The sequence below is a fragment of the Castanea sativa genome, chromosome 1, assembly GCF_040712315.1.
Source record: "Castanea sativa cultivar Marrone di Chiusa Pesio chromosome 1, ASM4071231v1".
In the NCBI taxonomy this organism is placed as follows: domain Eukaryota; kingdom Viridiplantae; phylum Streptophyta; class Magnoliopsida; order Fagales; family Fagaceae; genus Castanea; species Castanea sativa.
This window is the reverse complement of record NC_134013.1, coordinates 88,916,663-88,941,240: the sequence shown is the minus strand read 5'-3', so window position 1 is coordinate 88,941,240 and position 24,578 is coordinate 88,916,663. Positions and strand designations below refer to the sequence as shown.

The 24,578-nt window shown below is 34.8% G+C and overlaps 1 protein-coding gene across 3 annotated transcripts; it reads left to right on the top strand.

Moving 5' to 3' along the window:
- The first annotated feature begins 827 nt into the window (after positions 1 to 827).
- Positions 828 to 24,376, top strand: LOC142607673 (protein ACCELERATED CELL DEATH 6-like). 3 transcript variants are annotated; one of them, XM_075779247.1, is made up of 7 exons: positions 828 to 1,188; positions 1,305 to 1,374; positions 11,934 to 12,923; positions 13,216 to 13,754; positions 16,843 to 17,516; positions 18,973 to 19,033; positions 23,910 to 24,376. In XM_075779247.1, exons 3-6 carry the CDS (start codon positions 11,939 to 11,941, stop codon positions 19,007 to 19,009), a joined length of 2,235 nt encoding a protein of 744 aa, XP_075635362.1. In that variant the 5' UTR covers positions 828 to 1,188; positions 1,305 to 1,374; positions 11,934 to 11,938; the 3' UTR covers positions 19,010 to 19,033; positions 23,910 to 24,376. The 3 variants fall into 3 exon arrangements, with proteins under 3 accessions (XP_075635362.1, XP_075635382.1, XP_075635373.1); XM_075779267.1 differs by lacking the exon at positions 23,910 to 24,376 and adding an exon at positions 22,389 to 22,554; XM_075779258.1 differs by lacking the exon at positions 1,305 to 1,374.
- Positions 24,377 to 24,578: the final 202 nt, after the last annotated feature.

Below are 24,578 nucleotides of genomic sequence, written 5' to 3'. Positions count from 1 at the left end.
CTGGGGGGGTCGGGGGGGGGGGGGGTAGTTGCCCCCCTGGCTCCTTGAAAAAAATCCTTGAAGTAGGTCTGGTATGAACTATTCTTTGGTACTTTACCTTAAAAAAAAAAAGATTTCTACTTTAATACATGTACAAACCTTTAATACCAAAAAAGTAGGAAAAAAAAATCTTCTCTCACATCCCAAATTATATCACTTTTTCACCAAATTTACTATTCTTATTAGTTTTATCTCACCACGACGTCTTCACCCATTTCATTGTTCCTTTTTTTCTCAATCATTATTTTCAGTTTACTATTCACAACACTTTTCTTATAGAGTAATGCTATGAATATTACAAATTTTACAAATTGACGTATTATCAATCATAAAAAAAAAATTCATTCAAACATTTATTTATTATATTATTTAAGCGTCATACATTCTTGTCACATTAATCTGTGAGTTTTTTACGGTAGAATTTATAATCGTTTTAGCTTTGAGAAATTCTATATTCACAATATTTTAACAACACTTCACAAAAAATCTTAAATAACAGGTTGTTATTGGTGAGCAAAAAATTAATTTCAGTAATAGGTTGAAATTTGAACTAGTAACAACTTACTACTTATAATTTCTTGTGAAAATATTGTGAAAATCTTGCTTATTACAAATTTTCATGACAATTCAATTTGTGATCCTCATAAGTAACACATAATTATTAAGAAAAAAAAATACTTAATATCTTTTTAATATTATTTTAATCTTGTCCCCTCAGCTAAAATCCTAACTACACCACTGCTTATAGGGATAGATAATATTGATTGTGTTGTACAGGTAATACTTTACCAGGCCAATGTAGAGAAAGAAACCCGGAGAATCTCCCTCAACAATGACCAAAAACCAGAAAATTCACTACAAAGTACAAATCCTCCATTCTCACCATCAGTCAAGAACAACCACACTGTCAAACCTCATCCCACCGAGAAAACCCATCATCCCCTTTAGCCAAAGATCAGAAAAATAAAAAGCAGCAGATTCACAATCAGCAAGCAACAACTACACAATCACATCACCACCACCAAGAACCAGAGCATCCAAGAAGAACAGGAGCATCAGCAGTCACAGCAGCAGCAAAGATCGAGAACAGAGGAACAAAACCAGAAAATCCAGCCAAGAAGACCCAAAAAGACACAACAAAATAAAAGGGTAAACTCGAAACCGCTCACCATTTCTCTGCTCATATGACATCACCTAATAAACACGGTTTGTGTTTAAATATACTCTGTGCTGTTAACTCTTACCATTTTATACGTGATTCACAGCCACACCCACACACACAGTAAATTTCGTACCCACAGATTCTCCACTCAGGCACAGAGTACCCTCGTACAGGTACGGAGCCAGAACTTAGAATTAGGGGCAGCTTTACTGTTGGTTGTGTGCAATGACTTTGTTGCTACTTAGTCGCTTAACTGTTAGTTGTTTAAAATTTTTTAAAGGGTTAGATTTTTAGTTTTAAGTAAAATTGGTTGACAATGCTTAATTATTTATTTATTTTTAGTTTTACTATTGATAATTTTTGTTGTTGTACTAATTTTTTTTGGCTTGTATATTTCTTTTTTAGATTTTAGACATATAAATATTTTGTAATGGTCTTTAAAATGTGGAAAATGTTTGAACTACAAACCTTTTTACAAATTACTAATAATGTAAGTAATAAGCCCAAATGCGAACCAATAAGAATTTGTTACCTTAACTTTCTATAAAAATGTTATAGAAAAATTTGTAACTATAACAATACTTTAAAAGAATCAATGATATTTTTAAGGGAGCAAAAGTGTAATTTTCTAAAACAAAATTGCAAAAATTAGTACCTAATATATATAATAATAATAATTTTTTAAAAAAAATGGGGGGGGCCATTGCCCCCAAGTCCAAACATGGCTCCGTCCATGCCCTCATATACAAACACAGACCATTGAGATATACACAATCATATATTGGACCGATAATCTTCTGAACTATTTATGTGATTAGATTTGGAAGGAGAGAATTTATTAAATAAAAGAGGGAAGATTACAACTTTCCCCTGTCACAATTTAATCTCACAAAATTTTCAATCGCCACATATTGTTTTGCTAAAAGCACTGCATCTGGGTCTACGTTTGCATTTTCTCTTTGCATTTTTTTTTTTTTTGAGAAGAGGTTTGAGCAAAATTTATGCTTTTCTAGTAGGTACTGTGCATTGTTTATAGCACACACAAACCTTTTTTTTCAATAAAACTTTCATTAAAAATGGGTCCCACAGTATTATTCACACATTTGAAAATTATTTTGCTATAATGTTTTCAGTTTTCAACAAAGTATACGTTTGAATAGCTGAAAAGTAGCGCGTTCTGCATCTGCAATCCCCCCTTGTTTTTTTGGCCGTGATTTTTTACTTTTCTGTGTGACAGTGCACACCAGTGGCTCCTGTGCACTGTTCACAGAATCCACAAACTTCACTTTTCAGCAATTTTTTCATTAAAAAGGGTCAACGGCACTATTCACACATTTAAAAATTATTTTGCTACAGTATTTTCAGTTTTCAATAAAATAAGTTGTATCCAAACAGAAGCGGTATCCAAATACAATGTATCAATAGAAAATTTGTGAACGAAATTGTGATAGAGACAAACACGGGTAAATTGTGATTTCCCTTAAGAATTTGCAGCAACATACAATGGCGTCTACGACAACATACAATTTTTTGCACGGTATTCTTCGTGCAGAAGTGTTCTTGGCTCAGGGTTTCGTTGATCCTTCGGGGCCTCACCATGTCTACCACTTGCACAAGTCCATCTATGGCTTGAAACAGGCATCACGCGCCTGGTTCGAGCGCTTCACTGTTCATCTTACTTCCCTTGGTTTCACTGTGTCAGTGGCAAACTCATCTCTGTTTATATTTCGCCATGGCCCTGCGTTTCTGTTTTACCGTTCTACGTGGACGACATTATCTTTATCTTGACTAGTTTACTCACCAACTGCCATACTGTGTTAATCACTAGCCTCCCCCCATTTAATATAAAGGATTTGGGCCCCTAAACTATTTTCTTGGGCTACAAATTGACGATTAGCCCAATGGCTTTTTTGTCCATTAACGCAAATGCCTCACTGATACTGATTTACAACATCGCTTGATCGTTTCTGTTTAAGATTCACACTTCGATGCCCTGCCTCCACTCCTTATGCTACCTCCTCCAAACAATCTCTTATCGGGTCAGAATCTCTTTCCAATCTTGCGTTCTACTGGAACTTAATGGGTGCCCTTCAAATCAATACGCCACATTTACTAAACTGATATTGCATGCCTACGTTGTCAATTCCCTCTGCCAGTATATGCATGTTCCCTGTGCTTAATTCTCACTTAGTTGCTTCTAAACGCGTTCTTCACCACCTTCGGGGTACTACTAATCACGGCATCTTTTTCTCAGACTGACGTCACTGACCCAGTTCGACTCTCTTCTTTCAACGATGCTGACCAGGGCAGATGATCCTCATGATCATCGTCATTATACTGCAGTGCTTATTGTCTTCCTTGGGTCACAATCCAATCACGTGGCTTTTAAAGAAACAGCACACTGTTTCCCGGTCCTCCACGGAGTCCGAATATTGGTCTCTTGCTACAGGTGTTACTGAACTTGCCTGGATTCATCGAGTTTGCGGGGGATGATATTGATAACACGACAGATTTCAACACATGGTTTTTGATGAGTCAAAAGAAAACATGGGATTGTCATTCCCTTTAATGATGATCCCAGCAAGCATTACATATTTATTATGCGCATTGATGATGAAACGTAATGGACGGAGTAACGGTAATAAGTGAGCTGTGCACTTCAGAGCTCTTATTGATAACATACTAGTTGTTGAGCATAAATACGGACATTCATTGTCCATTAAGGTGAGGAACAACTATAAAATAAAGGAACAAGAAAATCTAAAAGTACACACAAATACTCATCCAAAAACCACTCCAAGTGAATTTCTCTCTAAACAATTTTCTCCCTTTTTGACTTAAGTATCGAAGTGTTTTTGGCAAACACTATATCGGTGTATTACACTTCTTTCCCAAGTTTTCTTGTAGGTTTTCACCGAAGACATGACCAACCACGAGATCGTCCATCCAGTGAGACGAGGTCCTCAACTTGGTGATTTTTCGCAACATCAATTTGGCGCCATCTGTGGGTAACGCTGATTATTCAAGCCATCTTCCCTAAGTGACAAAAGAGAACCTTGTAACACGAGATGGATTCCGAACAAGCTGGACAACAAATTCAAGCCTTAATGGCTAGCTTAGAAGAAGTGACTCACCAGATTGAAGAACTAAGGAGAGCCGTTGAATCCCAGAATGAGGAATGACAACAGACTATGGAGAATCAGAATGAAGAAAAGCGTCAGAGGATCTAAGGAAATCATAATGAGGAAGGAACGGATAGTCAGGCCAATAGGAGGACGAGAATGTAAGAAGAAAATTTGTCCAGAATGGAGAGCTAGCTTCGAAGCATGAGGGAGATGGATGAGCACAGGAATGTGGTAAAAGAGAGAGTTGTAGAGAACTTAGATGGAATGATTCAAAAGACGGATTCACCATTTACAACTGAAGTGTTGAACCGTTCACTCCCACCAAAGTTTCGCCTTCCCTAGCTGTAATCCTTTGATGGCTCAAGAGATCTCTTGGATCACATCAAGTTGTTCAAAACTTTGATGCTTTTGCAGATGACCCTAGACAAAGTAATGTGCAGGGTCTTCCCAACAATGTTGAAATGCGCAGCTAGGGTGTGGTTTGGCAAGATACCCTCGAGCACTATTGCCAACTTCGAGCAGCTCAACAAACGTTTTGTTCGTCATTTCAACATACGCCAAGTAGAGGGAGAATCACTGAGGCAATATGTGACGCGCTTCAGTAAAGAATTGCTGGAGGTGGACGAAGTGGAAGATCAAGTCATCCTAACGACCTTCCAAGCAGGGTTGCTACCAGGAGATTTCTTCTTCTCAATCACCAAGAGTCTGTTGAAAACAGTGGCAGAACTACTTCACAAGGCCCAAAAATATATGAATGCAGAGGATGTTGTGACTGCTGAAGGTGTGACGACCAAAAGGAAACAAGACGAAGGAGCCAGCCACAACCCTGACAGGAAGAAGGAGAGACAAGGCACTGGGCATGCATTGGACAAAAAGAAGAACCTTCGAGATTGAAGGCCTAAGTTTATTAGCTTCACTCCCTTAGTGATGCCTATCGAGCAAGTATTGATGCAAATAAAGGACGAACCTTCTCTGCAATGGCCCAGACTCATTTACGCTCTAGTAGAAGTAAGAGATAAAGCAATTACTGTAGATTTCACCAGGACCACGTGCACTGTACTAATGAATGCAGGCATCTAAAGGATCAAGTAGAAACCCTAATCCGTCAAGGAAAATTACAGAAGTTTGTACGAAGAACGGAGCTGTATAGAAGACAATAGAGGGACGAGAAGGAAAGGGAGCCAGAGATAGGGAGCAATAAAGCCCCCACAGGAGAAATAAAGATGATCTCATGAGCATTGGTAGCGGGAGGATCCTCCAAATCACTAAAGAGGGTGTATGCAAGAGAAGTGAACAGCGTACACTCGTAGTTCCCATCTTCAAAAGTGCTTAGATGCAGAGAACCGAACATCGACTTTTCCGAGAAGGACTTTAGACAGACCCATGATGATCCACTGGTAATAATGCTCAAGATGGAAGAATTTAACATGTATCGGGTACTAGTAGACAATGGAAGCTTATCAGACATCATATATCTGCCACCCTTCCAACAAATGAAGCTGAACAAAGAGAGGCTTCGACCATTCACTTCCCCATTGGTAAGTTTCACCGGGGACAGGGTTATTCCCAAAGGCATGTTAAGCTAACCATAATCGCAAGCACTTATCCAGCACAAGTCTCTAAGGAGATTGATTTCCTCATGGTAGATTGCCTATCGACGTACAACGTCATCCTTGGACGACCAATGCACAACAAGTTGAAAGCAACGACGTTGACCTATTATTTTAAGGTGAAATTCCCTACAGCCCATGGTATAGAGGAAATCAGAAGAGACCAAGTCCTCACAAGAGAGTGCTATCAAGCTGCCCTAACATTAGGGGAAAACCACACGTGGATGATAGACGAGCTTGAACCAATCCTCGAACCGTCAGAGGTGCCACAAGAAGCAAAGGTCATCCTTGGAGATCTGTCCAAAGTCTTCAAGATGGGTTCAGCGCTTTCAACCTCAAAGAAGATGAAGATAATAAACTTCCTAAGAGAGAACCAGGATGTTTTCACTTGGAAGTACAAGGATATACTAGCAATCGAAAGAAGAGTCATCTAGCACCGTCTCAATGTTAATCTGGAGTGCAAACCAATGCAGCAGAGATGAAGAATATTTTTACTAGAACGCAATAAGGCAATAGCAGAAGAGGTTGAGAAATTCCTAGAGGCAGGCTTCATAAGGGAAGTGTTCTACCTTGAGTGGCTAACCAACATAGTGATTGTAAAGAAGAATAACAGTAAGTAGAGGATGTGTGTCGACTTCACAGATCTCAACAAGGCATGCCCAAAAGATAGCTTCCCCTTTTCTAGGATCGACCAACTGGTAGATTCAATTGCCAGACACAAGATCTTAAGCTTCGTGGATGCCTTCTCCAGCTACAATTTGACCATAATGGATAAAAAGGATCAAGAGAAGACCGCATTCATCACTAGCCAATGGTTATACTGTTATAAGGTGATACTTTTTGGATTGAAGAATGCTGGGGCCACATACCAGAGTTTGATGAACCACATGTTCTCTCATCAGATAGGCAGAAATGTGGAAGTATATGTAGATGATATGCTATTGAAGAGTAATGATGAGGCAAACCACCTGGATGACCTGAGGGAAACCTTCAACACACTACATAAGTATAAAATGAAGCTAAACCCAACAAAATGTGTTTTTGCTGTTCCATCAGGGAAGTTCTTGAGATTCATGGTATCTGAACGGGGCATAGAGGCTAATCCAGACAAGATAAATGCAATAATGGAGATAAAATCCCCAAAGACAGTGAAAGAAGTACAGAACTTAACAGGAAAAGTTGCAGCCCTGAATAGATTCATCTCTCGAGCGACAGACAAGTGCCTACCCTTTTTCAAAGTCTTGAACAAAGCCTTTCATTGGACTGACAAATGTGAAGAAGCCCTGATGAAACTAAAAGAATACCTAGCACAGCCGCCATTGTTAAGCCCTTCAGTCACAGGAGAGAAGCTACATCTCTATTTGGTAGTATCTAATACGGGAGTAAGCTCGGCATTGATCAGGAAAGAGGAAGATGTGTAGAGGTCGGCGTACTATACCATCCAAGCATTTCAAGAAGTTGAAGCGAATTAACCAAGGCTAGAGAAGATCACCTTCGCTTTAGTAGTTGCCTCTAGAAAATTACGCCATTACTTTCAAGCACATCCCACCATCGTCAAGATAGACCAACCGATAAGAAAAATAATGAACAAGATAGATGCAGTAGTGCGCCTCGTCCAATGGGCTATAGAGCTTGGATAGTTCGACATAGAATATCGGCCTCAAGTAGCAATCAAAGTCCAAGTCCTCGCTGATTTCATTACAGAATTCACTTATCATCAAGTATTAGAAGAGCCCCAAAAGAAGGCATGGACGGTCTAAACAGATGGGTTCGCCACCAAGAAATCTGGAGGAGAAGGTGTGGTACTCATATCACCAAAAGGAGACATCCTGAAGTACGCGATCAAATTGCAGTTCCTAGAAACCAACAATGAAGCTGAGTATGAAGCACTTCTTACAGGATTGAGTCTTGCAAGAGCACTTGAAGCCAAGACCCTCATCGTCCAAGCCGACTATCAGCTTATAATTGGCCAGGTAAAAGGAGATTATGAAGTGAAGGAAGAAAGAATGCAGAAGTATCAGAAGATCGTCCAAGAACTCCTACAGTACTTCGATAATGTTGAGTTCCAACAAATCCCTCATGCAAAGAATGTTGAAGCTGATTTCTTAGCACAACTAGCCTCATCAGACAGACATGGCATATCTCCTGAGTTATGCATGCATAGAAACAAGGGAACAACCCAGCACTGAGGGAGAACAAGTGATAAAGATACAGGAACAAGATGAATGGATGGCTCCTATCGTCCGTTACTTGAAAGAAGGACAACTTCCAGAAGACAGGAATGAAGCACAGAAGGTACAAATCAGAGTTGCTCGCTTTGTCATATGACCTCGACAAAGCATGCAACCAGTGCCAACACTTCGCGAATGTTCAAACGCGACCAAGGGAGCCCATGACGCCAATAATCGCGTGTGGGCAAGGGAGAGAGGGTCAATGGAGTCGCCGCCTAGTTATATGATCTAGGAACCATGAATATAGCGTCCTTTCAAGAAAGGACCTTTGATCATATTACTAGAGTTTGAATTCGGAGTTAAGGTACGCTTTTGGGAAGGTGATAGGCACCCAAGATTGTTCAACCTTGAGGTTGGCCTCCCATCATTGTATCCTATATCTTGACCCTATTAAAAATTATTTAAAAACTTATTCTCTAGACTCACACACACGCTAACATGCATCTGACAAACAACATAGCATCTTCAAACAACATATTTTAAAATGTGATAAAACATAATTTTGTATTTGGTACGTGTATGTATTTTTTTTTTAAGTGGTAAATTTTTGACATATACAATTTTTTTATTAATATCTATTAGAGGAGAGGTAATTTCCCATTATTTTCGTTTGGTCTTCTTCGGTTCTTCTTCTTCCTTTGCTCTCTTCTTCCTTTCCAGAAAATTCATTATTCCTCCTCTTAAAAAAAATTATAAAAACCACAATCATTTACTAAAAAAAAAAACCCAGGAACCCACTCTCCTTACTCTTCTAAAAAACTAACAAATCCTTTTCGGAAAAAAAAAAAAAAAAAAAAACCAGGAAGAGAGAGATGTGAAGCAATTTGGGCTTCTTTTTTTTTTTTTTTTTTTTTTTTTTTTTTTTTTTTTTTTTCTAATCAGTGATGTTGTATTTTTTTTTTTATCTACTTTGGTTTTTCCTAATGATCTTGCTGTGATTTGGAGAGAGAGAGAAGTAATGGAGGTGAAGAGAGAGATGAAGAAATCTAAAAGTGAAGAGAGAAGGAAGTGTGAAAGAGATGGGAGAAAAAGAAAGAAAAAAAAAAGATGAGGCGTGTTGCGAGAGAGAGAGAGAGAGTTGTAGTTATGTTAGGTCTTGTCAAATGATTCCCATAGATTTCTACTTATTTACGAAAATGCCATTTAGTAATGTTACTTGAAAACTAAAAACTGGTATGGATGAGTATTCAAAATACATGTTTTAAACACCCTAATTTGATAACTGTAACTAAACACACATAATAAAACACTCATACCAAAAATGTTTTCTTTTTTTTTTGCCCCACAATTTTCAATGTTTAAAAACTAAAAATCGTTGTTTGAACTTGGCTACCAAACAAGCCATAAGTGTTTAGAGGAGTAGGTTCAAGTTGCAGGAGCAACATATATAATATGTAAATATTTCTAACTATCTCAACAACAACAACAACAACAACAACAATAATAATAATAATAATTTATCCAAATAGGTTCCACCCAATCATATATAAGTACATAATGAAAGTTCCCAATTTTAAAATTTGGGTTTTTGGCACTTCAAAGTTACGACCACAAAACCAACCATTAATCCCTTAATACTTCATGATATAAACCTCCAATCAATTGTCCAATTAGCTAATTAAAATTCCCAAATCAATTGGGTATATTGCTAATTAAAATTCCCAAACCTATTGGGTATATTGGGTTTATCAAACCCTACATTTATATTTGCTTTCAATACCCAATTATTTTCGCATAATTTGACGATATTTCTTAATTAATTACAATAAGCATTAAGCATCAAGTAATAATAGAATCCTAAGAATTGAATGCAAGAGATAAAGATAATCTTGGAATTTTATATTGAAAATTAATGGGACCAAACCTATAGGGAGCAGTTTTAATAGGCAAAGGAAGGAGGAAGCAAGTTAAGGGTACGTTTGATTGGGATGATTTTAGGGAGCATGAAAAAAAAAAAAAAAGGAGAGAAAAGTGGAAAGATGATGTTTTTAGTGGGTGTTTGATTGGAAGAAAGAGAGGAAAAAAATTGTGGGGCCTGGGTATTTTCTCCCCAAACCCACCAAAATATTTTTGTAAGTGCATAATTATACCCGGTCCAATCGCTAGGTGGACTCAGGCCCAAAGGGCCTTATACAATAAAAATTTGTAGAGTGTGGGCTTGAAACCTAGACTGTGGATGTTGGAAAAAGGAATCTAGTCATTATCCGCGTATTTAATAGCTGAGAACAGCAAAGAATCTCTCCTCGGACATAAGCCGAGGACAACCTGTGTTGTTTTTCTTTCTTTTAAGAACAATATTACAAATACAGTTTTAGTATCCGATCCCCCTTTCCTTTTGCCCTCCCCTCTCTTTTATATCTCTCTTCTTCTCTTGTATCCATCTTCTTCTTCCTTCTTTCTTTAACGTGCATTACCAATCTCTTCCCCAGATACTTGTCCTATCCCGCACCTTCTTTAAACCTCCAAATACCAGCTGGAAAGCTGAACCTCACTGCTCAGAGGTCATTTCCCCATTAATGCGGCCAGGGAAGTAGGTGCAGGGTTTTTAATGTGGTGGTAGCAGCTTTTTCTCCTCTAATATTTCTCACACGTTCTTCCTTCCAACCACTGCGTGGATCACGCATTTACCCAATAGATCTTCCGGAATTCTGTCTCTAAACCCCTTGGTATGTCCCATGACCTTTACTGGGCCCGTCCGAAGAGGTACTCTTCCTCGGACGACTCCTCCACCTCTCGTAGTGTGCACTGGCTTGTGGGCTTCAAAAGCTCTGCTCGGACAGACTTACACAGCCAAATCAGGCCCAAGGCCCAAATAAATATTTTATCTACTTTACCCCCACAGTTTTCTCCCCAAATTGGGAAGAAAACATGAAAAAAAAAATGTTTGGACAAAAAACACCCCTATGCTAATGTGCTGGGTTTTCTACTATTCATAGTTTTTGTATTTTTTTTTTCCTTTTCTTTGCTTTCTTTTCTGTTTTGTCATTTATTTTTTTGATACACGCCATTACGTGTAAACTCTTTCCCCCCCTTTTTTTTATTATTTTAATTTCCTTCTTTAGTTTTTTGTCTTTTTCCAATTAGTTACTTTTTTTATCTATGAGAGGCATGACAGTAAATTCATACAAACTATATTTTCTATCATTTTTACATTTTCTATCATTCTACTTTTTTTAACGTTCCAACCAAACAAAACCTAAGAGTTTTCTTTTTCATTTATAATGGTTCAACTATATAAGGTCCGTTTGGATAGAACTTATTTTGCTGAAATTGAAAACTGAAAACACTGTAGCAAAATAATTTTTAAATGTGTGAATAGTACCGTGTGACCCATTTTTAATGAAAAAGTTGCTGAAAAGTAAAATTTGTGAGACCCATGAACAGTACATTTGTGCACTGTTCATGGCTGAAAAGTCCAACCTTGCGGCTGGGTTAAAAAAAAAAAAAAAAACTAAAACGCGGACGTGGACGCTAGACTTGGATCCAAACGCCCTCTATATATAATTTCTTATAACTATTAAAAGAAGTATATCTATATCTGCATGTGCGTATATGTGCAAGCGCGCGTGAAGCAAAAGTACTACATAATGGAACTGGGTATTGCTGGGAGAAAATTCGGAAGGGGTTGCTATCGCTGGGAGATTGGCTAGCATTACATGGCCGAGGCAAGAGATACCTTATAGAGTTATAGCACTATACAGTACACACTTGCACAGTATAAGCAAAATCCTGTATGAGTTCAATTGATTTAAGGGGAGACTTGCAGGTTTCATGGGGAGACTTGTTGAGCCTTCTAATTTTACGAAAAAGTTAATTGAGCGAGGATCTAGGAGAGAAACAGGCTGGCCCCGTTACATCTTCCTATGCTTGGGTTCCATAGTTAAACGCTTGGAGTCTTGCCGGGAATCTTGCTGGGAATCTTGCATTTTTTGCTGTATAATAGTCAGCAACTGCTGCATAATAGTCAGCAACTGCTGCTGCTGCGTCTACCCCGCCGCCGCCTGCCAAGGCATCTTCGATGAATTCGTCTCCCATTACTTCAAACGACCGGAACATTCCACAGAGGAGAAACCGAAACATCCGATTGATCTTAAGAAGGTGGTTCCGGATTATGGGGCATATAATTTGATGGATCCTACCTTGTATGAAGCTGTAAAAGAAGATGATATTGATGCCTTTAGAAATACACTGCAACGGATTTCAACAGAAAAAGACATTTTAGATCGAACGAGCCCGTCAGGAAATTCCTTGCTTCACGAGGCGGCAAGCTTTGGTAGCAAAAAGATAGCTAAAGACATCATTGATCATCATCCCTCCCTTCTTACGAGGAGAAACATCATAGGTGACACTGCACTTCATGTTGCTGCCAAACGTGGAAAACTTGACGTACTAAAAGTTCTCACAGTTGACTCTGGCAAACAAACATCCGGAAACCCTTTAGAAGGGCCTAGTCTTGCTTATGAATATAACGATGATATGCAGTTACTACGAATGCAGAATCAGGTAGGAAACACAGCCCTACATGAGGCTGTCATTGCTGATGGTCTGGCTGAGGTGGAATATTTGCTCTCGAAAGATTCAGAAACGGCATACTATTTGAATGAAGAAGGTGTATCTCCATTTTGTCTCGCTGCTGAAACTGGCAATAAAGATATTCTTCGGCGTCTACTAGAGCTTGTAGATGGAAATGATAAGTTGATTGGCAGGCCTCGAAGAGAATCCCCCATTTATGCTGTCATTTTGCAAAGAAGTTTAGGTACTGTCGGCTCGAGCATTATCAATTACTTGCTATTCTATTTTCAATAAGATAATATAATATTTTTCATAACTTTTTTTTACAATTATTGCTATAATATGTTATAATTGATGCATAATAAAATTGGTGTCAATGACTCAATGATGAATCCAAAAGAAAAAGATATTGCTCCAACCACAACAGCAGTTGTAAAAAATGTTGTACCCATGGCATTAAGCTTCTATTTTAATTAGTCTTTTAAATTTTGTTTTCACTAAAATAATTATTTTATTTTATTTTATTTTTAATTTAGATATGTTGGAAGAAATAGCCAAGACGAAGCAAGTTCTATTCCACATAAGAGATGAAAAAGGGAAGACTCCGCTATATTTTGCAGCATCCAAAGGTTATCTTGAGGGTGTTCAATTTCTGCTACACTATTCTAGGCAAAGCACCCTTGAAAGGAGTACAAAGGGTGACTTTCCAATTCACGCAGCATGTAAAAATGGACATGTAAATGTAGTCAACGTGTTGCTCGAAGAACAGTGGCCTGATCCAACGGAGTTGCTAAACAAAGAGGGCCAAAATATTCTTCACGTTGCAGCTAAGAGTGGAAAAGACGTTGTGGTAAAGAACATACTAAGAAACCCAAAGCTTGAGAAGCTTTTAAATGCAAAAGACAATGGTGGAAACACAGCTGTGCATTTGGCATCGATGAACCTGCATCCTAAAGTTGTGGTTTCTCTCACTTGGGACAAGAGAATTGATTTAAAACTCACAAATATGGCAGGCTTGACTGCTTTGGATGTTCTTGCAGATTGTGGGAGTATACCGCCCACTACATTTACAGAGGTATGGCTTCTATAAAGAGCAAATAGTCATAATTGCATGGAGTTAATAATACATATTATTTTGAGAGATACTAGTTACACAATATTTCACAACAAATACTAAATGACAAGTTGTTACTGACTATCATTGGTGGATAAGAAAATAATTTAAGTGATGAGCTCAAATTAAAATCAGTAACAATTCTTTATTATCCATGTCATTAAAAAAATTAAATTTGGGATTGCGGTAGTCTCATGTGTAAATTGACATGCTAAATTGAAAATATTGTAGAATTATTGTGTCCCTAGCATTATTCTTTTTTTTAAATAGGATAAATGATACTCCCTTGTGAAACTGTTAGTCCTTTATTGTATATTGGGAGGTCTCAAAATGAAGTTATTTGTGAAAAGTCAATAATTAAATTTCTTGACATATCTTTCCCTTTTATTTAAAAAGTTAATACTATTCTTTCACCTAAGGATAATAGTTTTAAAAACTTGTACCTGTTTTAAATAAAATACAATAAATTATATTATAGTCCTATAAAAAAATTGATTTTTCTAAACGGCCCTAACAAAATGAGATGAAATGAATGCATATTAAGATCATGTATAATGTGCCTCATTCGCCCGTCTTTTTTTTTTTTTATATATATATACAATATAGAAATTCCACTTTAATATAATTTAAGTATATATGTGTGTGAAATTCCTTTTTAGAGACTTAAATCTCAGCTTTTACCCCTACACCTCACAAACACTTATACTTATAGAGTGACCGTCTTTATTTTTAAGTGCAAGTTTGGTGCACTAAATGAGATTATAATAAGAATAGTAATCTTTATCATGTTGTAATTGAGTAACTACAACTGTCATTAGAATAAAACTCAAGTTCTATATTTATGAAACATCTTACTTATACAGTTGTATTTCTTTAAAAAAAAAATTAATTTGAGAGAGAAAGAGATTGTTTTTTATTTTTATAATTGTTATGTGTATATTAAAATTGTGTATTTTTTTTTTTATACAAGATAGAATTTCTACTCTAGTTTAATCTAAGTGTATATGTGTGTGAAGCTCCCTCCTAAGACTTGAATCCCGGCCCTTGCCCCCCACACCCCACAAGCATTTATACTTGTGGAGTGACCACTGCACCAAGGGTGTGCGATAGTAAATTGTGTATTTTTTGAAATATATTAATTGTAGAAGTTATTACACCTACTAAGGAATAAAACCTTCTAGAAAGGAATAACTATTCCACAATTTAAGAAATGGTTATTCTTAACTTTTACTTGTAATTAAAATTCAACAAAATAATCTAATAATTGTTCCACATAAATAGTTATTCTATCACTGGACCTATTACAATATACCAAACATTTATAATTAAAATTTTTATTTATTACTAGTGTTATGCTCATGATGCACTGCTTAATAAAAAAGTATAGGTAAATTAAACAAAATATTTCAATAATATTTATATGAATAAATTTGTATAATAGAATAATTAGCAAAACTAAAAGAAAAGAAAGAAAAATATTTTTTCAATTAATGATAAATGCACTATAAGTCTAAGTTGTTATCAAAAACCAAATATAAATTATACAATTGGAAACAAATAATAAGATTCCTTTTAAACTAGAATGCACGGATACTCCAATTTATGCTCATGTACTCATATCCGATACATATCGTATAGGTATCGTACTAAATACATCTAAGATATATGCCTAGTCATTTAAAAAAAAAAAAAAAAGCAAATATCAATTCATCCAGGATATACTAGTGATAGGACTTGGATATCATACCAAATACATCTAAGATACATACCGAGTCATTAAAAAAAAAAAAAACAAATATCAATTCATCTAGGATATATACCAGTGATATGACTTGGATATTGTTCTAATTAACCCAACCCTTGATAGTGAGAGATAGCCCAAACTTTTAATAATTTTTATTTATATGTTTTATACATTGGTTTAAATGTTGAACACTTACCTAGTTATCAGTTATTTACTCTTTTAGATCTTGGTTTGTGTTCTAAACATCATTGAATGGCCATGGATTCACTTTATTATTCTTTATTGCTGTTGAATTGGTATATGTTTAACAATATAAATAAAATATATTTAATAAGTTATTAATACACGTATCTCTGACACATCGTATCCTAAGTTTTTCAAAAAACATTGTATCCCCGTATCTGTACCCATTTCATACCCATACTCATATCCTTACCTGTGCATCATAGCTTTTGCATAACTTGAAAATTTTTATAATTGAATTTTGAAGGGTGTTTTATTTTTATTTTATAAAAAAATAATAAATAAATAAACTTTTTTTTTTTTTGAGAAACTATAAGTAAATAAACTTGATAATAGAGTTTCACTTAAATTAAACTTCCTTAATAATTTTAATAATATACTTATAACGACTAACGAGTCACATGATACAACTTGTAATATTTATAGTGACCACATAGTGCGAGCATGATTCGTATGTCCCAACTACTATTATTAAAAGAAAAACTTATGGTAGATTATTAATGTTAAATCTGATTTAGACCCTTTGTTAAATATGCAGTGGAATTATTAGTTAATTACTACCGTAACTCTGTTATGTGTTCCACAATATTATTAAATTACCCACAAAATAGCAACAAGCCATATCATAAAACAAGATAATAAAATCAATATAAAAGCATGAGATACGTACACAATATGGTGATAAGTGGAAAACTTGATAGAGAACTTTCCAAAGAAAAAACCACTACAAGGTAACCTACCCAACTTAAGGCAATATATTAACATTTGTAGTTTTGTACCTAGACTCTACAATCTCAGTAAATAACTCACTGATGCAACCTACTGCAGTTTTAGAACTTGGAACTTCTTATATGGATCCCTCATGAGTGACTCGTCCGCTTCAATGAACCAGATTCTCTGGGAATTTTTTGTTGTACTCAAAAACCTCAAAGTATTAAAGGTCTACGCATAAAACAATATCATGATTAAGTGTTGCATTCAAATCCTCGAGTGGGTTCCATATTGTAGGGGAAAACCACATGCCGTTTTGTGTATTTTCCTAATTTTCAATTTTCATTGCAGAGATATACAGTTTGGGCCTTATTCTCAGCGAATACACCCTTAACTCCTATAGGGACGAGAATCTTGCGACGAAGAAGGATTCCACCGAATCAAAATCGGATTAAGGACATGGTCAATTTGCTTTCCTTGGTAACAATATTAGTGGCCACTGTGACCTTTGCTGCTGGCTTAACTGTGCCTGGTGGTATCAATAGCTCTGAATCCTCTGATCATAAAAAAGATCAAGGCATGGCAACCCTGGTACATAGAGGGATGTTCCAGGTTTTCATTGTCTGTGATACCATAGGTATGTATTGCTCCATCATCGGTACTTTCATCCTCATGTGGGCACAACTGGGTGACTATCACGTAGCATTTACTGCCTTTCGCTGCGCTCTATTTTTTCTCGGGATAGCTCTCTTTGCGACGTCCTTGGCATTCATGGCCGCTGTATATGTAGTAGTAAGCAAAGTTAATTGGCTTGCCACTCTTGGTCTGGTCATGGGAATCACCTTCATTGCCTTTCTTTCTACAAATTATATTATGTTGATATTCCCATTGGGGTGGCCCCATCCTGTGTTCCATTACATTAGTCATTACACCATTCTTGTAACGCTTCGCTTCATGGGAAGTAATGTCGAAGCTCCAGTTGATCACAAGAAGAAAGATTCTCAGCCAGCCAAAAAAGACGAGCAGTAAGTGTGACACTGAATTTTTTTTTCTTAAATAGATATGATGATATATGGTAGAATTTTATGTTTTGAACTCAGATAATATCAATGAGACCATAAGTTTCAAATCATTTGGTAATTTAAAAGGAAAAAAGAACACAGGATGCACAGACACGAACACAGCTACAAATATGGGTACGGCTACGATACAATGACGAGCAATTTTTGAAAAATTATAACGCAATATTGCAAATTAGACACCGTTGCAACATGGGTACGGCACTTCAGATGAAGTGTTCATACATTCCTAGTCATGCCCAATACCAAGGAACCTGTGTAGTTATCAAAAGATTTTGTGCAATTATTTTCCAAGCTAGTGTTAGCCCAAATCACCCGAAAAATCACCACATTCCATTGGTCTTATGGATTCAAGGCACTTCCATTCTACCAAATTCCAACGCCCTTCTCGTGATCGTTGCAACCTTTCCTCGACAACTGTTGCAACCAAATTTGTTGGCTTTGCCAAATAAACATCCCACTTGCCTGAATCTAGCCCACCCATCGTTTAGAAAAATCTATAATATATATAAAATGGAAGGCTTTAATTTTTTGTTGTTTTCTTCTCATATTATCACATATACTTTTGAGTTTTGACATCTCATTTTTTTTTTCTAGGCCATCATTGTAATGTATGTGTATATTTTTTAAATTTGGCTTTAAAATTACAAATAGTCATAAACTATGTTAGTGCAACTCACTTTGTTTTTTTATAAAGTAAACCAACATTAAATAAATTCTAATTAAATGAGGTTTGATCTCCTCTAAACAAATTCTAATTAAATTATGTAAGTTTTTTCCTACAAATTCTCTAATTTGACCTTCTAGTTGTTAATACTTATTAATTAAACATATGTTATATATAAATGATTTGTGGCACTTTATATAGAGGGGGGAAATGATATGTAGCAAGTTGTAATTGGTGGAGCATGAAGTGAAACATCCAATGTGAGACAAAAAATATATATTTATATATATATATATATATTTTTTTTTTTTGTTAAGCTTTCTTGTACATTATACGAATTAGTGACTAGTTTTTGAACAAAAAAAAAATTAGTGACTAGTTTCTTTTTAATTTCCTAGATATGTTCTTGGACATAATATTTTATTTTTTTTGAAGTTATTTTCCCTTTATTTATGTTGCTTTAGTTGATTAATTATAGGATTAATGGATCTTGTGGAATTATAGAAGATTGTTGTTGAAGTTTGACTTAATATATTAGGTGTTATCTTTAATAGTAGATTCCAGTTAGTTTAATTGGTAAAAAAATCTCTTATAGTACTTATACTATAAATTAATTAATATCTTAACTTGATAATAAAGAATAATTATTGTGGAACGAATACCATGAGTTAAAATTCTATTTTATTTATTAAAAAAACCAAAATAAATATTTTATAATTGATTTCATTGATTTAGGTTCGAAGGCTCTGTCACTGGTCCTGATTCGGTGTGATACTGTGATTGCAGCGTTTGTGAGGTAAGTTGGACCTTATCCACTATGTTTCATTTTTCCGCTTTGGTCTTTTGACATCTCTTGAGATATTAACTTTATGAGTTGTCCTTGATAATTGAGAATTTTATTATTTTATTTCCTCATACATGCTTGTAACATTGTTTGATTTGTTCCTGCTTATTATTCCGCTTTCATACCTTATGAGTGAGCTTTACCGATAAAATATATATAAATTTTGACCTGATTCTCAATCATGAGATATTTTCACTAACCCTGCCATATGAACTTTCAAAAACAAAAACAAAAAATTCTGTCCATTTATAATATAATATAAAAGTTGGATTCATAAATTGGTGGATGTACAAAATGGTGACACGTGTCTTTTTAAGAATGCTTAAAATAATAATATAATACTAGCCTGATTACACGCACTTAGTGCGTGCAATAAAACTCTTTTTTTGTTGGAATTTAGTGTAATAATTTTTTATTTATCACAGTTTGATGGGATATGAGGAAGTCCCAGAACTTCCATAAAAACAAAGAATTAGAAATAAGGAATGAGCTCACATCATGGAACAAATAAACAAATGAAAAAAAAAAAATACAAAGAATGATTAGAATCCACAAAATAGAAAGAAAATCATAAAGAAACCCCATTCAACCAAGAAACTAAGATAGTAGAAGACCTTTGGCATGATTATAATTCTTCAACTTGTAGTAAATGTTTGACTGAAAAAAAAAATAAAAAAATAAAAAAATAAAAATAAAAAAAGAAGAAGAAGAAGAAGAAGAAGAAGAAAAGATTTACAAACATATTACTCAACGCATGAAAGTTCACTTGGTGTGTAAAACACTAGTGAATGTTTAGACCCCCAATATCAAAAATATCAACACAAGCTTATACTCAAACAATATATGTGCGAAATGATAAATATAAGCTATACCCAATATGACAAACTACTTTAACACATAATTAATCAAAAACACAACAGCATTTAATGGTTAAAGAATAATGGAAAAGAGATACAAACACGAGGATTGTTGAAAAAACATGGTTTGTATCTATATAAAACATATGCAACAGAAAATTATCGGATCTACTTTATTCGCAATTGATAACATGCACTATGTAAATTTCAGAATTTAAGAACAAGAGAGTGTACATTGGTGTGGTGAAATTCAAAACCAAATATTAGAAGCCCTTGGAAACACTTTTAATCTTTACTCCAATTTCACTAACGCCCAAGAAGTGTGGTCTCTCAATCAATTAAAGGGAGAATAAGAGAGGGGCTTACACTCACATACATACCATTTCACAATTGTGTCTCATAAAATTATGTATGTTTCTTTCCTTCTATATAACTGATTATCTAATTAGGCTAGCTTTTTGGGTCATTTCAATTGGGCTCTAGTATGTGGTTTTGAGTGGGACCAAAAGGGAATAAATAAGACTCCAAATCTAATGGGCCTTGGGCTTTTTTGTCAATTCTTGATAAGTCCAAAGTTATCATTAATTATATTTAATATCACTATATAAATGTAATTGCACTCTAGGCCTAATTAATAAATTATATTCCAAGACTTTATTGTATATGCAACTCCTTCATAAAATATTCATAATAATACAAAGTCATAAATGTAAACTGCCACCTTGAAGATTACTACATCTTAATCCTTGAGTACCCGGTTTAATCCTTTAAATTATTTATAATACATTTATGAAATACAATTTCATAAATATATACTTTAGTGACTCCTTACTAAAATGTTTAAGCCTAACACTCTAAATAATCAAACTCATTAAATTTATCTTAAGATAATATTTTATATCTCTATTAAGAGATTATGAATTCCATCTCGAGAATATATGTTCCCTCAGCACTAAATGTGGTTGCCCAACATACTGAGGTTTTGATCGTGACTTTAGATCTCACTCTTGATATATCAAAGCAACCTACACTTCATGATCTTGTCCATTATTCTATTAGGATTAAGAGTTCACGTAAATAGAAGTCCTGAAATTTATTATTCATTTGACGGTTGTTAGGAGGAGAATAAATCTCACAGCGGTCCAATTCAATATGTCTTAACTCTTAAAACATATCAACATACCAACTAAAAGTCTCCACTTCCATGATCAAAACAAATCATCTTAGTTGATATGTTATAGTCTTTACAGATGAAATGTCCAATTTCATCACCGGCTACGAACTAAAATTCTGAGTTTACAAAGAACTTGTAATTTATATCTTCTGTGACTAAATCACATACTATGCACCTCATGGACTATATGATAATATCCAAATATTCATATTACCATTATTTTAGATAATAATAAAATAATTTTATTAATCACAACATAATATCATATATAACATCATACAATAGAATTTAAAGGCACTAATCCTAACAAGAATAACACTGTCACGTATTATCGAAGAGGAAACTAAAGAACTCGGCGAAAAATCTCTCTGCCCCCCTCCAAGCGATAAAATGATCCACTAGAAAATTAGTTGAGATATATGAATAGTAATAGATTCTTCAAGTCTAATCTACCCCATGCACCTAAACTTTCCAAACTTCTTGCTCCAATAAGGTTAAGCCTAACCATGTTTTCTCTAGCTTTCCGGATCTCACAATAAACTTCATATTACATACGCCATCCTTGGCATCTTCTAATCTTTCCCAAGCTCCAAAAACACTCTCAACAATTTAAATGGGTGTGGGAAGTGTTTGGGTACAAATCTCCTTTCAAAGGGTATAACAATGGAAGAGGAAAGGAAAAGAGACTACAAAAATTTCTCACTAAGAATTAGTAGCTTTCTCTCTCTAATAAGGTGGGTGTGTTGTAGAAACTTTTCTTAGGGTTTTTCTCTCAATAGGCTCCTTACCATTTCTGTGGGTAATGAGGGTATATATGGTATGAGTGATGGGCAAATAAATCACACTAAAAAAACCTCTAACCAGTGAAATTCGCGGGTTATGCGCAGGTCACCTGAGTCGCGAAAACGGCTGGCACAGCTAGCACATGACTTTTCAACTTCCACAGCTGACACTTGACTTTTTAGCGTCTAGCATATGCTCCTCATGTGACTTTTAGCTGTCTTGATCAAATCTCCATCACTTCATACTATACCCATTACAAATAAATCTTACAAAGATATAAGGAAATAAATTTATGCAATTACAACACTTTTTGTCATTGAATAAGCCAATACTAATGTTATGATAAAAATCATAACTTAACAACACATATTGTATTTCATAATATACTATAGTTTGCATTCAAAAGTCATCAGTCTGATACAATTGCAATACATATTATGCTAATTATCCAGGTTTTAAATTTTAACCAAACGTACATTTGTGAAAAACATAGGTTGGTTCTTACCAGTAGGAGAGAAACGAATGATATTTACAACAAAACCTTGGTAAGAAAGGCAATTTTGATGGAAGCTATTGGGCCTTTCTTCTGTGAGGGGGAGGGCATAAGAGAAATGAAGTTTTGGTGTCGTAGGGAGTGGAACATTTTGCAGAACTATTAAATGGTAACCACCATGTGAGTTGTAATTCAGATAATGTCCTAAAATGTTGTTATAAAGATAATGTCCTAAAATTTAGGAGTTTTATGTTAGTTGGGAAGTTTTCTTTTTGGATTTTTATTCTTGTGCTGCTGTACTTGTGTTTATGGCTTTTAAAACGAAATTTTTGTCAATTACTTTTATACCATTGTTTCTTTGTTTGTGAAAAATAATATTAAGCAAGGAATATTAAGGGTATTTTAGGGAGTAAAAAATGTGATAACTAACTCAAAGTATGCTCTTAATATATAGAGATAAAAGTTTTTTTTTTTTTGGTTTGAGAAACATATAAAGATAAAAGTTAGATCCACAAACTGGTGGATGCACAAAATAGTGACACATGTCCTTATAAGAATGCTTAAAACAATGACACATCATCTTTTGTATAATCCTTCATCTATATGGAAAAATAGTTCCACATGTCAGACAATTATTTGTACATGTCAATTTTTTTGCCATATGAAGTGTCGAGTAATGTTATAACCACAAACTATTTTACAACATTTTTACAAGATATTGATGATGTTGATATGGCCAACATTTTATTCATTTTTATCTAAACCCACCATTAATATCACTTTTTTATTTATCAATAATCACTCACCACATCAGTTTGTAATTTTTTTTGTAAAATAGTTTATATTTCTAGCATTGTTCGTGTCAATAATAGAAGAATTTTTTAAAAAAAATCAGTAAATGTGCATTATAAATTCTACTGATACTTTAAATATCCACTACTTCCTCATTTAAATACTCCATAAATTTTTTCCCTTAAATTATTATTGGGAAAATTATATTTTGCCTACTTGTGGTTTGTCCGAAAAATACTTTGTCTACCTGTGATTTAAAAATTGACACTTTACTCACCTGAGATTAACTCCGTTTGTCTCCCGTTACCCACCTCTGTTAAAAACAGTACTAAATTTGTATTTTTGTTACCCTTTTATGTCTCTCTCATCTCAAAACATAAAAAACTTAAAAATCAATAAAAAATAAGATAAAAAAGCTATGTTTTGTAAATATTTAAACCTACCTTTTACATCTTTTTTAGGTATCAACTTATAGATTTTTTATTTTAACACGTTAAAGTCGATATTTTAACAAAAATGCTAGGTTAACCTTTGTGAAATGGAAGAGATGTGATTGATTGAGATCTGGCTTATAGTTATGTCAACTGAATAATGGACACTCTTGGCTTGAAACCTGTCCGCCAAAAGCATATATTATTGTAAATTGGCTTGAAACAATAGTTTTTGTCCTTTTATTTTTTATATTTAAGTTGGCACTGAATTTTGTTATCATTGTTATTTTTTCTAAAGGTGTGCTATGACTGGAATAAGGGTGCAGAAAATCACAATCCAGCAACAGCGATGAAATTTTCTTGCATCTACCCTGGTGAAAACTGAAAAGTGCAGCTCTGTTTTTTTTTCGATCTAGGTGTCTGAGGTTAAAAGCAAAACCAAATCCAAAAGGAGTTCAAACTCGTAGAAAGTGAAGGTTGTTCTCATTACAAGACTTACAACAACTCATCAAAAAATGGGACATTAATTAGCTTCTTATTCTTTTAATTTATTTTTGGTTTGGTATATTGACGAGACCTTTAGATTGTTTGATTATCCATGTCTAATTTGATGAACTTCATATTCGGGCTTTTGTTCATGTTCCTGCAGTAGCGTTATACGGATTCAATCCTCTGGATGAAATTGCGAACAATTGTTAATTCACGGAGAGATTATGTTTGATTTGTTGAAAGAGTTGCATTAATTTATGGCATTTAAGCTTAGGTTGAAGGTCCTTCACTTTTGTCTCTGTTTTTGCTCAAACATGTGTCAAAACTTTGGTCTGTTATGTCTTTCTAGACTCATGGTTGATGTTGCCTCTATGTTTTGGTTCATCTAATCTTTACTCATTCCAGGATTAGGACAAAGTTGCTGATGGCTTTGTTTATGTGTGTGTTCTATAGAAAGAGGAGAAGATTTTAAAATAGA

What these genes read in the sequence shown, in the direction of transcription:
- LOC142607673 (XM_075779258.1), top strand. Translation starts at nt 11,939, where the DNA reads ATGGGGAGACTTGTTGAGCCTTCTAATTTTACGAAAAAGTTAATTGAG. An exon ending in CATTTTGCAAAGAAGTTTAG is followed by an intron (nt 12,924 to 13,215) that starts GTACTGTCGGCT and finishes TTTTTAATTTAG; the next exon opens with ATATGTTGGAAGAAATAGCC. An exon ending in CCAGCCAAAAAAGACGAGCA is followed by an intron (nt 17,517 to 18,972) that starts GTAAGTGTGACA and finishes TCATTGATTTAG; the next exon opens with GTTCGAAGGCTCTGTCACTG.